Source organism: Elephantulus edwardii, unplaced genomic scaffold (genome assembly GCF_000299155.1).
Source record: "Elephantulus edwardii isolate Elephantulus edwardi_28Jun2011 unplaced genomic scaffold, EleEdw1.0 scaffold00120, whole genome shotgun sequence".
NCBI lineage: Eukaryota > Metazoa > Chordata > Mammalia > Macroscelidea > Macroscelididae > Elephantulus > Elephantulus edwardii.
The window spans coordinates 3,415,493-3,430,260 of NW_006399870.1; the positions used below are offsets into that span (position 1 = coordinate 3,415,493).

Below are 14,768 nucleotides of genomic sequence, written 5' to 3' on the forward strand. Positions count from 1 at the left end.
AAGTGTTGGAGAAGAGTGCTGAATATCCCATGGACTGCCAAAGGAACAAACAGGTATGTATTAGGAAAGTGCAACTAGAATGTTCCTTGGAGGCAGAGTTGGTGAAAGAGACTGTTCTTTGGGAAAGAACATCACACTTAAAAGGTCAGAGAAGGACAGGAAGCCCCTCAATTGGATGAATTGTTGTCTGTGACATTGGACCAAAATGTGTCCAGGATGATAAGGACAGCACAGCATAGGACAGAGTTCAGATCTATTGTGCATAAGGTCACTGTGAGTTTTACTTGACTCGATGGCACTGAACAACAACAACATGGGGGACAAGATTGAATAATGTAGGAAGCATCAAAAGAAGATCACTGTACCAATAGAAATAGTCTGCACACAATCATTTAAGGAAGCAGCATATTACTAAGAATCAGTAGGTCACAACAAATTGTGGCTAATATTGAGAAGAATGTGAATTTCAGAACACCCAATTGTGCTCATGATAAACCTATACTTGGGCCAGGAAGCAATTGTCAGAATGGAGCAATGAAACACTCCATATTAAAAATCAGGAAAAGAGTGTTATCAGGGATGTGTCCTGTCTCCATACCTTTTCAATCTATATGTGGAACATATCATTCAGGAGGCTGGGCTTTATGAGGAAAAATGTGGCATCAGGATTGGAGGAAGACTTATCAACAATCTGGGATATGCAGGTGATACAACCTGGCTTGCTGAAATTGAGGAGGGCCTGAAGTGTTTGCTGCAGAAGGTCAAGGACTGCAGTTTTAATTACAGATTGAAGCTCAACATCAAGAAAACAAAGATTCTCACCACTGGGACATTGGTAGCACCATGATAGATGGAGAAGATATTGAGGTTGTTAATAATTTCCACCTACTTGGCTCCATAATCAACACTCTTGGTAACAGCAGTCAAGAAATCAAAAGACAAATTTCTTTGGGAAAATCTGAGGTCAGGAACATCTCCAGAGTGCAAAAAAGCAATGATGTAAATCTAGGGATGAAGGTGTGCCTGATCTAAGTCATGGTCTTTGGAATTGCTTCCTATGCATTAGAGAGTTGGACAATGACCGAAGAAAGATCAACGCCTTTGAGTTGTTATGCTGGAGAAGGGTGTTGAACATTCCATGGACTGCAAAGAGAACAAACAGGTTTGTCCCAGAGAGGGTGAAGCCTGGTTGCTCCTTAAAGGCAAGGATTTTGACGCTCTACCTCACATAGTTCAGGAATGTTGCCAGAAGGGACAAGTTCTTGGAGAAAAACATTATGCTTGGAATGATGGAGGGACAGCATAAGAAAGGAAGATTCTGGATAAGATGAATTGACACATTGACTGGGACAATGAGGTTAGGTATGACGGAGATAGTGAAACAGGCTCAGGATAGGACAGGGTTCACGGCATAGGGTCATTCTGAGTCACAGGTGAATCGATGGCACATAACGGTAATAATAGTACTCAAGGAAGAACTTGCATTGAAGACACTGGTGAAAATTAGCTTCTAGGAACTGAATTATTTTTATTATGCTAAGGCTGTCATGTGATGGCCACGTGGATCATAACAAATCATTGGTGACACTGTCAAGACTTGGAATTCTAAAATAATTGTGCTCACATAAAACTGGACTCTATGAAGATGAATGTGGGATCACTATTGGAGGAGAACTCATCTGAAGACCTACAGAAGACATAACTTAGTGAAAGTAAAAAAAAGTCTTGAAGCATTTATTGATAAGGACCACATCGCTCAGTCTGAACCGTACTTCAACATAAAGAAAACAAATATTTTCACAGCTGGACCAATAACAAGATCATGATAAAGAAAGAAAGAATGAAGCTGTCAAGGATTTAATTTTATTTGGTTCCACAATTCACCTGCCCCTGGAAGTAACAGCCAGGGAATCAAATAATATATTCTGTTTGGGAAAAATCCCACAAACCATCTGTGCCAAAGTACTTCTTTAAAATTTTAAACAGCTGAAATGTCACTTTGAGGCCTATGAGGGGCCTGATGGGAGTCACGGTATTTTACCTGATGTGCACGCAGAAGATGACAAGGAATAAGGAAGATAGAAGAATTGATGCCTTTGAATTACGGTGCTGGTGAAGATATTGACTATACTGTGGATTTCCAGAAGAACAGACAAATCTATCTTGAAGGTTAGAATGTTAGTTATAATGTACCCTTAGATGTGAGATTGGTCAGACTTTGACTCTTATGTTTTGAACATGTTATCAGGAGAGGCAGTCAGTGGAGAAGGACATTATTCTTGGTAAAGTAGAAGATGAAATGAAAAACAGGTAGATCCTCGATAAGCTGGATTGACACAATAATGGATTGGCTGCAACAATGGGCTCAAGTACAGCAAAGACTGAGCATTGTGCATGACCAGGCAGTGCTTGGTTCTGATACACGAAGGGCCCCTGTGAGTTGGAATTGACTTAACAGTTCCTAACAACAATCATAGGGAAGTAACAAGACAGGTATGCAAAACTGGAGGTTGAAGGGTGCTCACTGAAAAGGTGTTTCAATCAACCACAATATATCAACAAAACCCACTGGGCTCTATCAAGAAAAGATGGAGTAAATAAATTACAGTACGGTCATCAACACAAACAAATTTTTTGTGCTCTTTAAAGCAATGATGCACATCCTTGGTAAAGAGTGTAGAAATCTGTCCTATAATACATTATTAACCAGCACAAGCTGGACCCATACAGTCAAGTTTGCAACCTCTGTCTCTGTGTGAATATCTGTAGACAGAAAGTTGCCTGTGAGTAAATACAAATTGTTTACCCAGGGGTCTCTGGCTTTCCCTTTTTCTTTATATGCATTTAAAAAAAATTTTATAAATGTATCCAATAGACACGATATTTCTAATTGCAAAGATGTTTACAAAAACAATTAAAAGTTTTACTTTTAATTCACTTCAAACACCAGTAAAAATTACTAGATTGCCAAGAGATGATTATTATACACAAATAACCAGGAAGCCTTGTATATTTCATCCAATTTCCATCAAGTAGCAGGTTACTGGAAATGTACTCTTAATTCTTAGCTCAATATGCATTCTGGATATAGGCACTACAGAGCACTCACCAGAAGAATCCAGAATGTTGTGAGGGCCACCCCAGGAGTCAAACCATCCTGTCCAGTACTCCATCACCATTTTGGGCTGAATTCCCTGGGTACAAGATACAAAGTTAGACAGATGGGGCCCTTCCTAGAGGAGCCTCTGGATTCCCTCTCCCCACTCCTCCCTGGAGCACAACCTTGCCACAGAGGTCACTCAGAATAGAGCAGAGATGGAGATGGAGCCACACGGAGGAGGCCTCTAGAAACGATCTAGGAGACCCAGATATCCTAATGTGGTGGAAGTGCTACACAAAGTGTGAGCAAGAAAGCACTGGTATCTGACCAATTAAGTCTTACTTAGAATTCACCACCCGCTTGCTAAGTGTTTCCTCACTTCAATTTGCTTTCTGAATCAAGCTGAGGAAGAAGAATGCTGTATGCAGAATCAATCTGCAAGAGATATTGTGGAGACCTGCCTTTCAGACACTGATTTCCTTTAGCTGGAAAAGTTAGAGGTGGAAGAGAGTGAGCCCTAGGCACAATCTAGCCTGACCTAAAAAGAAGCTGGAGCTGGCTCAGAGCACAGAGCTTAGAACTCAGCTATTCTGAGTACAGAAGCAAGAATATCAGATTCATAACAGAACTGGGGCACTCGATAAATCTCCAGCATTACTTTGGAATTATGACATCAGAACACAATTGTACTGAGGACATATGAATCATTACCAAGACCATTCTTACTTGCCATGTTAGAGAGTCCCTGGAGCACTCGGTGAGAAGTGAGAGGACTGATAGGCTAGTGTTTCCATTTCTGTACTGACACTCTTACTCATTCCCTCCACAACTATGTATCAAGTAATTTAACCTATATGTGGCAGCCTTTCTTATATGTAGAATGAAATCCTAGTGAGGGGGTCCATTTAGCAGAAGGCTCCTGCTGAATTCAGTGAAAGGCTATAGAAGTCATAGTAAATTCCTTAGTAAAACTGTGGCTTGGTTTTCTGCATAAGCTTTTTGCAACCTAGGGGAGGGACATATTGTACTACTTTAAAGTCACTAAAATGAAGAAGTAGATCCTAAATTCCATACCTCAGTCAACTCTACTGTCAGGAATGGGTTCCTAGGCTTGAACATGCCACGGTCATGGAGAAGTGGCATCTACCATGGCCAGGTCATTGGTTAGCATGGTTGAGATGGAGTCCTAGATTCAATCATATTGCCACTCCTTGCCTCCCACTCTCTGAAGTAGCTTGGGGAAAGCTCTTGACCTACCCTCAGTGCCTATTCTCTGGAACCGTAGAACAGTAATAATGACATCCAGACCAGATCATTTTGGGAGAATAAAGAGAAATAATGCATATAAAATACTTAGTATTGTGACTGACACATAGGAATGACTCAAGACACTCAAAACACTAACAATATTTATTTTGGGGCATGGTCATCATATGGACAATGACTACTGAGGCATTAGTGGCTATTTCAGAGTTGAAGCCTGTTGAGACTCTAGTTCTCTAGTGCTTCCATAACAGAAACACCACAGTGGATGGCTTTGACAAACGCAATTCAAGTTCTCACAGTTCAGAACTTTGCACTTAGGGTACCAGCTCTCGGGGAAGGCCTTGTCTCTCTGCTAGTTTTGGAAGAAAACCCTTGTGTCTTTACAGCACATGTAGGCCTGGCATTCCTTGGAGATCTCTTTGTATTTTGGCATGAACCTGGATCTAAGAGGTTTACAACACAGGAACCCTAGGCCCACAGGATAGGCTGTACTCCTGCCCCTCCTCCTTCTATCTCTTGTGATAAAAACTCAAATTCATTGCCATCAAATTGGAACTGTCTCAAAGCTGATCCATCATTGGGGTTTTGGGAGACTGTAAATTGTATGAATTTGTCCATCTTTCTCCCAAAGAAATAGATTTGAACCACGTGTCCTCAGGATTACAGTATAGCTTCTTACCACTAGGCCACCACTTCTGGATGACAACAATCATATTTAGGACCCAGTGCTCCTAAAATTTACAGGTATAATGCAGAGAGGGAAGTGCCTCTCCTCTCAATCCCTAGAGACAAACATGAGTAAGACAAATCCATTCATGAGCCCTTCAGTGTATTTCCCCCCCAGAATAAATATTATAAATACATTCAGCTTACACAACAACATATCAAAGCACTTTAATCTATTTCTCCTCTCAATGGTACAGAAACCTGGGTGCATAAGGGGTCACCCAGGAAAGACAGATTTTCTAACAATCCTTCTGTTCACATCAATGGACCATGAATACATGGAAAACACCCAAGAATTGAAAGCCTCTGATAACCGGGTTTAGTTTAACTTAGGAAGACGCTTTAACATTCATGCTGAGTAGGGCAGGCACTGCTCCTCGGCTAAACTTACCTGGTCATTTAAGAGAAATGTGGTTAGTAAGTTCAGCTCATGTTGCGACTGTAAGTTAATGGTGGCCAGAACTGTGAAGAAAAGGGAGAAAGGAGAAATTTGTTTTTTTAAGATAGTGTCTTAAAGCTAGAGGACTTTCTGAAATAACACTCTAAATCCTCCAGCAGAACTGATGTACTAATTATACTGCTGATTTCTATCTAAAGGTAGAAATCTGCTCTTCTGTTGTTAGAAGACACATCTTCTCATCTCGGAAACCCACCATTCAGCCCAGTCATTGATCCTGATTAACTGTAATTCCTGCAAGTAAAATGTGTGTTCCTGGGAATTATTTTACAGACCTATAGTTGGATCCGTTCTTTGCACTCAAGCATCTGGCACAAAGCAATAATCTAAATGGGAAAATCTCTGAAGACTCCCATTTTATTTCTTAAATGAATGATAGTTTTGCATTATACTCCACACTGTATTAATTTTAAATGGCGTTTCATTAATGAAAGATGAGCTCAGAAGATGTGTAGAAGTTGGCCTGTTGCCACAACTCTTTAGTACGTTGAATCTGAGAGCAAACCGTCAGGTCCTGCCTGCTTTGTGCACCAATCTGGCCTAGGCTGTGGACGGAGTGACTGGCATTCTAGTTACCTCAAATATATCAATGGGACATAAGGTTTTGTGGTTTTTGTTTTTGTGGGTTTTTTTAGGGTGTATCTGTTCTATTTGAATAAAAATTTGCAGTGCTGAAATAAAAATGTTTAAAGAGGGAGAGTGTTGGGTATATCAAGTTCTAAAGCATGGTTCCATAGTTTTATCTTTCAGGGACATAAGCTCTTGATGACCTATGACTAAGAACCAACACACAATAGTTGAGGCTCAAGAAGCTAAATAACAACTGGTCAGCAGAGCAGGAAAACAAAACCAGTCCCATGGAGCACCTGATCTGTAGTCATACAAGGTCTTTGTCTTCCAGCAACTCCCCTAAGTGAACTATGACACAGTGTGTATAACCCTGCATCTAGATATTTCTCATCTTAAGTCAGAAACCACTTACAACAGAGGCTTGTCTGAAACCAAATGAGCACAAATCCTTAAGTCAGTAGGAACATTTTAACTAACTGGGCACAAACATCTATCTTCTGATATGACATTAACTTTAAATATAAAAATTAAAAGGTGTAAGGCTATAAATAAAAAAAGAGATGATAAAGGAATATCAGCAAAAGAAAAATACCAAGAAAAATAGTGGGAGATTGAGAAAGATTAAGGAGTAATAAGCAGCCTAGGAGAAGGAATAAAGTCACACTCAACTTCTGCAAGGAGCTCCCTCTAAGGTGTCTGCACAAAGGAATATATGTGGTCAGGCCCTCCCCCCATCCCTTTTACATCCTTCTAGGAAAATGGAATCACACCAGCTCAAGGCTGGGAGACATCAGACACACTAAATGTGAAAGTGAAATGTGAGAGGAAAACCTGAAAGCACAGGAAGGGGGCGCATCTTGACAATGAGATCCTGCCTCATTCCTCTACTTGTTCCCTCAACGTTCAGAACAAGAGACCAGAGGACTCTCTTCTCTGGAAAAATGTAACAAAATTAAAAATAATAACTCAGACATTTGGGAAACCCCTAGTGAAGAAGCCACTGTCATTCATCACCCAACAAAGAAGTATAATTAACAAGAAATTTTCTCCTCTTGAAGTTCCCAGTGTCTCATTCTTATACATGACTGCTGCATCAAGACTCTATTTCCTTTATGTTGGGGACTCAGTTGAGCAGATAAAGAGAGAACAGAGTAAATAGAACTAATGAAAGGAACAAGCAAAATGTGTTACAGTAAACTGTCATCAGAGAGAGATAAGAGGTTATCTATCAGAGAGAGAGAATTGGAAGGCAAAGTTGAGTATTCTCACATCAAACAGGAAAAATAAGAGACTTGAAGGATCAATATGGAAGTCTAATAGTGGCCTAGTGGCAAGAAGCTGTGCTACAATCTTGAAGACATGTGGTTTGAGGCCATCAGCTGCTCTGTGGAAGAAGGATGAGCTATCTCCTCCCATATGATTAACTGCTTCTGAAAACCCACTGGAGGGTCAGCCAAGGGTTGGTTCTGACTCTACAATACATAACAAAACCAACAATAGACAATAATATGAATGTGCATAAGATGAGAGGGGGAAGAAAAGCAAGGACAGAATTTCCTACTACTAATGACACAAAAATACCAAAGAAGAAGGGAAAAATAATCTTGTTCCAATATAAACTGCACCTCAATATAAACAAAACAAATATTTTTACAACTGGACAAATAACATTATAATAAATAGAGGAAAGACTGAAGTTGCCTAGGATTTAATTTTACCTAGATCCACTATCTACTTGTTTATATATTTTATTTGAGCAAACCTGTGTTAAAGACCTCTTAAAAAAAATGTAGACAATCAAGAAGATGCTACTTTGAGGTCTCTAGTGGGCCTGATCCAAGCCATGACATTTTTACCTCAGATGCATGTGAAAGTTGGACAAAGAATAAGGAAGACTGAAGACAAATTTAGGCCTTTGGATGATAATATTAGTGAAGAATATTGAATATTTCATGGACTGCAAGAAGAAGAAGAAACAGCATCTGTCTTAAAGAGGTACAATTACAATGAACCTTAGAAGTGAGAGTGGCCAGGCTGATATGTTTGTCAATAATTACTCTCAATGTAAATGGATTCAATACACCAGTCCAGAGAAAAGGAATAGTAGAATGGATAGGAAAACAAGACTCATCAATATGCTGTCTACAAGAGATGCATCTATGACACGAGAACAAAACAGACTAAAAATCAAAAGGTGGGGGAAAAAGTCAAGTAAACAAAAAAGAGCAGGAACTGCAATATTAAACTCTGATAAAATAAACCTCAAGGCAAAAACCATCATGAGAGACAAGTCAGGACATTATGTAAAGATTAAAGGGTTAGCAGAAAAAAGAGGACATGATTATAACTAACATACAGGAACCTAATGATAGTGCAGCAAAAGACACAAATCAAATGTCAACGAATTTCAACAAAGAGAAAACACTGTAACAGAAGGAGACTTCAATGCACCACAATTTTAATGAAGGACAGAATGTCTAACAAGAAATGTAGCAAAGACACAAGTGAACTAATTGACCAACTCAACCTCGTAGCCTTATACAGAGCATTCCATTCAACAAAAGCTCAATATACTTTCTTCTCCACTACACATGGAACATTCTTCAGAATAGACCATATACTGAGTCACAAAGCAAACCACGGTAAATTAAAAATTACTGAAATACTACAAAGCATCTTCTCATATCACAGTGTTATAAAATTAGAAATAAAAAGAAGAAAGAGCAAGGGGCAAGCTTAGTGTTTGAAAGTAGCACTCTTCATGAACACTACTGAGTAACTGAAGAAATAAAAATGAAATTAAAAGTTCTTGCAACAAATATAGAATGAAAATACAAAATGCCAAAATCTCAGAGACACAGCAAAAGTACTACTCAGAGGTCAATTTAAAGCAATAAACAAACACAACAAGAAAGAAGAAAGAGCTTTCTACAAAGATGGTGCCAAAAGTGAAAAAGGAAACCCCTTTCTCTCTCAAAACGGAAGCCAAAGCAGAGGCATTAAAGGTCTAGGAGGCAGTCCTGAAGGGCACCCACAGCCACACACACACACAAAAAAGAAGATCCGCATGTCACCCACCTTCCAGTGGCCTAAGACGCTGAGACTCTGAAGGTAACCCAAATACCCCTGGGAGAGCGCCCCCAGGAGAAACAAGCCTGACAACTATGTCATCATCAAGTTTCCCCTGACCACTGAGTCAGCCATGAAGAAGATAGAAGATCACAACACATTTGTGTTCGTTGCGGATGTCAAGGCCAACAAGAACCAAATTAAACAAGCTGTAAAGAAGCTCTATGACTTTGACGTGGCTAAGGTTAACACTTTGATTACTCCTGATGGAGAGAAGAAGGCCTTTGTTCGACTTGCTCCTAACTATGATGCTTTGGATGTTGCTGGATAATTCTAAATATAACTTATTCTCACCAAAAAATAAAAGAAGAAAGAACCAAAATCAAGACTTTCACCTAACATCTCCAAAAACTGGGAAAAGAACAAAGCCCACAGTCTTTAGAAGAAAGGAAATTATAAAGATTAGAGCAGAACTCTGTGAAACAGAAAATACAAAAACCAAACAAACAAAATTGGAAAGTATCAATGAGCCTTAACAAGAACAAATTCAAGCCTCAAGTTGCAATGCTTAAGGATTCTATGGGCAGAATACTGGATGACCCAGGAAGCACCAAAAGATGAACTTTGTCCTTGAACTTTCCTAACCACAATATGTGAAGAAGGCTTGGAACTTCTTTTATTATTATTATTAATTATTATTAACTTAAATGAAAATTTACAGAGATTTTATATTTCCGTTCATTGATTGTTGCACTTTTCTCCCTGTCTACCCCTCCCCTCCAGTTCGTTCTTCTCTTTGAAAAGTAAAAGAAAAATTCTTTCATTGTTATACAATCCCTCCCAAATCTACTCCACTATGCAGCCTTCATACTAGACTCATGTCATGTCCATTTTATACAGTTATCTTTCTCATCTGTATCAATGCAGTATACATAATTTATCCCACCTTTCTCAGTCTCCATCCAACCACTATGTCAGTCCCACTTTACAACAGTGGCACTATGCAGTATTTGTCCTTTTGTAACTGAGATATTTTACTCAGCATAATGCCCTCTTCTTAAGCTCAAGGGTAATGAGAGTGGACCAGCCACGGTTTCCAGAGATCAATCTATTCCTGTGCTCTACAACCAACGTACTTGGTTCTTGAAGTCTCCTAACTATAACATGTGGAGAAGGCTTGGGATTTCTTATGCCCAAGAGGAATGGGTGTGGACTAGCTGTAGTATCAGGAGGACAATAGCCATCCTGTTTGGGGCCTTCAGGTCAATAGGGGAGCATCAGTATACAGGTCCTTCACAGAACATCACTTTATCCTGGAACATTATATGCGTACAACATCTACTAAGCATAACATCTACTAAGAGAAGATTCACATGATGTCAAGAAAGCAGCAGGCTGCTGAGAAGACTCGGATGTTGGCCTTAGCTCCCAGGCTGAAAGCAGCAAGTTGGTCCATGGAAACTTCTGTAATCAGAAAGGGTCCACCAGAAAGCAGCACTTACTGTTCTGGGCTTGGCAACGAGGAGGACAGGTAGTGGAAATCAGAAAAGCAGACTGAAAGGTGACCAAGAAGCTGGAGATGGGTGGTGGAGAAAGTTACAACATTCCAGTCCCCAATCTAGAAATGTTATTAAGAACCAACAGCTTAACAGACAGAAGCCTAAAGACCAGAATACTGAGATGAGGATTGTGCATAAGAAAAAAGAAAGAGGACATAGTTGTAATTCATCAGCAGTTGCAAGGCAGGCCATGCAAAATGAGGGGAAGAACAAAGTACATTTTCCAAATAATCAAAATTGGAACTGTAGCCCCAGCTTATTTTTTTAAGTGCCAAAGTAATCAGAACTATGCTGGAGCCTGGAGCCAAATTTAATAAGCCACCATCACCAAGTGTTCTTCCTAAACCACCAAGTCACTGGGTTCCTGTTTCTTTTAATCCTTCTGATAAAGAAATGATGACATTTCAACTTAAAACCTTACTTAGAGTACAAGTGTAAAATAAGATGTAGTACTAGTGTTTCAATTAAGGTATCCTAAAGCATAGTTGAGTCTGATACAAATTCACTAGGGAATTAATGTTTTAAACTAATTAATGTAGAAAACATGATTAGACTTCCTGCTTTACGTGTGCACTGTGATATGTAATAACTGTGTCAGTACAATTAATATTTACTTGATACTGTGTTCTCAAATGACTAACTTAAGTGAACCCATCCAGCTTAGATTTGGGGAGTAGTAAAGGAATACTTTTTTCTACTGTTGGCTAGGGAAAATAGTAATTTATCATTCATGATCTTTTGAATTTCAAAACCATCTCAGGAACAGGTTTGAGGCCTTGAGCACCAATGAGCGTAGACCAAATGAGCTCTGGGAGGATATCAAGAAAATCGTCCATGAAGAATGCAAAAGATCATTACAAAGGCTGAAAAAGAAGAAAAGACCAAGATAGATGTCAGATGAGACTCTGTATATTGCATTACAGTGCCGAGAAGCCAAAGCTAAAGGAAGAAACCAAGAAAAGAAAGAGCTAAACAGAAAATTTCAAAAGGCAGCCCAGGACGACAAAGCAAGATACTATAATGAAATGTGCAGAGAGCTGGAGTCAGAAAATCAAAAGCGCTGAACTTGCTCAGCATTTCTTAAGCTGAAGGAGCTGAAAAACAAATTCAAGCTACGGGTGGCAATACTTAAGGATACCTTGGGTAGAATGTTAAATGATCCAGGGAGTATCAAGAGAAGATAGAAGGAATACAGAGTCACTGTATCAGAAGGAATTGGCTGACACAGAAGAATTTCATGGAATGACATATGAGCAAGAGCCTATGGTGATAAAGGAGGAAGTTCAAGTTGCTCTGAAGGAATTGGCAAAAAACAAGGCTCCAGGAGTTGACGGCATACCAATTGACATATTTCAACAAACAGACATGGGCCTGGATGTGCTTACTAAGTTGTACCAAGAAATCTGGAGAACAGCCAGCTGGCCCACTGACTGGAAAAGATCGATATTTGTTACCATTCCAAAGAGAGGTGACCCAACAGAGTGTGGAAATTATCAAACAGTATCATTAATATCACATCCAAGCAAGATTCTGCTGAAAATTATCCAAAAACGTTTGGAACAATACGTCAGCAGAGAACTGCCAGATGTGTAGGCTGGATTTAGAAGAGGTCGTGGTACTAGGGATATTATATCTAATGTTAGATGAATCTTGGCAGAAAGCAAAGAATACCAGAAGAATATCTATCTGTGCTTCATTGACTATGCAAAGGCTTTTGACTGTGTGGATCACAACAAGCTGTGGCTGACTCTGAGAAGAATGGGAATCCCAGAACATTTGATTGTGCTATGCGAAACTTAAACTTGGACCAAGAGGCAGTTGTCAGAACAGAGCAAGGAGACACTACATGATTCAAAATCAAGAAGAGGGTTCGTCAGGGATGTATTCTCTCTCCATACCCTTTCAATCTGTATGCAGAACAGGTCATCCAAGATGCTGGGCTATATGAAGAGGAATGTGGCATCAGGATTGGTGGAAGAGTCATCAACAACCTGCGTTATGCAGATGATACAACCCTGCTTGCTGAAACTGAGGAGGACCTGAAGCACTTGCTGCAGAAGGTCAAGGACTGCAGCCTCCTATATGGATTAAAGCTCAACATCAAGAAAACAAAGATTCTCACCACTGGGCCAATTGGCAGCATCAGTATGGATGGTGAAGAGATTGAGATAGTTAACAGTTTTAGTTTACTTGGCTCCACAATCAACACTGTTGGTAACAGCAGCCAGGAAATCAAGAGACGAATTTCATTGTGAAAGTCTGCGTGAGGGACCTAAGAGTACTGAAGAGCAACAACATAAGGCTGGAGACTAAGGTGCGCCTGATCTGGGCTATAGTCTTCACAATTACATGCTATGCATCAGAGAGTTGGACAGTGATTAGGGTTGATAGAAACAGAATTGATGCCTTTGAGCTGTGGTGCTGGAGAAGAGTGTCGAATATACCATGGATTGCTAGGAGAACAAACAGGTTTATCCTGGAGAGGGTGGAGCCGGAAGGCTCTTTGGAGTCAAGGATTCTGAAGCTTCATCTGACATATTTTGGGCATGTTACAAGGAGGGACTGGTCCTTGGAGAGGGACATCATGCTTGGCAGAGTGGAGGGGCGGTGAAGGAGAGGAAGACCTTCGATGAGATGGATTGATTCTGTTGACTGGAGCAGTGGGAATAAGTGCGTTTGAGATGGCTAGGTTGGCATAGGATAGAAGAATGTTTAGAGCTCTTGTATATTGGGTCGCTATGAGTTGCAAGCAACTCAATGGCACATAACAACAACAAAAACTATAGATTTTACTTGTTGAAGATCAGTTATTCAGACTTGAGAGCATATTAACCCTTCATGTCCTAAAATGTGATAACTGTATTTCTTTTTCACTCATTGAGTAAATACAATCCCAAGGGGACCATTTATGTAAATAATGTAATTTTTTGCATAACATCATGTCAGACTTATAAACTTACCTTAAATGTCAACCCATTGTTTTATTCTGTCAAGTCAACTAGGACTCACAGTGACTGTTAATGGCTCTTAATATTACAGTGTCCTTGGCCAAATTCACCCTTATTGAATACACCTACTCCACTGGCTACAGTCACTGTCAATTCACCTCTTTAGCCAAGTTAAAGGGGAGGGGGGGAAGTGGCTAAAAATTCCAATCCCAAAAGGCCCAATTTTTTGGTTTGGCTATTCTTTGTTTATAAACAGAATGGCTAAGTTTTCTTTCTCCAGATAAAATATATTTATATTGTCCAAGTCTAATATTGCTATGCTAAAGACAAATTTATATAATACTTAATAAGTCTTCGGGAATTAGAAACATGAAATTAAAAAGACATTTTCTTCCAAAAAAATAAAGAAGCAGGCTGCCTCAATCATTATGGAAAAAACCAAAATAACCAATGAATACACCAGACACAGAGAATCAGAGGATATATGTTAATGCAGAGTTATTTGAACAGCTACAGAAGAAGGTACAAATGATGGAAGAAACAATGGAAGCCATTAAGAAAGTGAATACTCCATAGACAGGAATCTAAGGAGATATAATGATGGCAAGCAACTTGAACAACTATGGAAGAAATGCAAAAAATAGAAGAAAAAAAGAAAACTATAGATAAAGAGGTATAAAGGACTTAAAAAAATCATCATAAGACAGAGAAGGTACAGACAACATCTTAGTGTAAATAACAGAAATGCATGAGAATTGCAATCCTGAATATTTTCTGTGTTACTCAACAACTTTTATTTTTTCTTCTTTTTAAAAACATTTCTTATTAATTTCAGTGAAAACTTACAGAGACTTTGGTTTCCATTCATTCATTCATTCATTGTTGCACTTTTCCTCCCTCCAAACCTCCCCCCCTAGCACACTACCCTCATGGAAAAGTAAAAGAAAACTTCTTTCATTGTTTTACAAACCCTCCCCAGGTCTACTCCACTATGCAGCCTTTGCTCTGGACTCCTGTCATGACAAAAATATCTAATCACATATCCCTTTTAAACAGTTTTCTCCCTCATATGT

The 14,768-nt window shown here is 39.4% G+C and overlaps 1 protein-coding gene and 1 pseudogene across 1 annotated transcript in view; one reads left to right on the plus strand and one right to left on the minus strand.

The window, feature by feature from the left end:
• Positions 1-14,768, minus strand: part of LOC102851165 (beta-galactosidase-1-like protein 2-like) — a 92,725-nt gene that overhangs the window by 24,292 nt on the left and 53,665 nt on the right. The window contains exons 10-11 of the mRNA XM_006892849.1: positions 5,484-5,554; positions 3,110-3,194 (exon numbers count right to left, since the gene is read on the minus strand). Coding sequence (XP_006892911.1) covers positions 3,110-3,194; positions 5,484-5,554 — 156 coding nt within the window. The remainder of the gene's footprint in view (positions 1-3,109; positions 3,195-5,483; positions 5,555-14,768) is intronic.
• LOC102863675 lies at positions 10,768-11,185 on the plus strand (annotated as a pseudogene).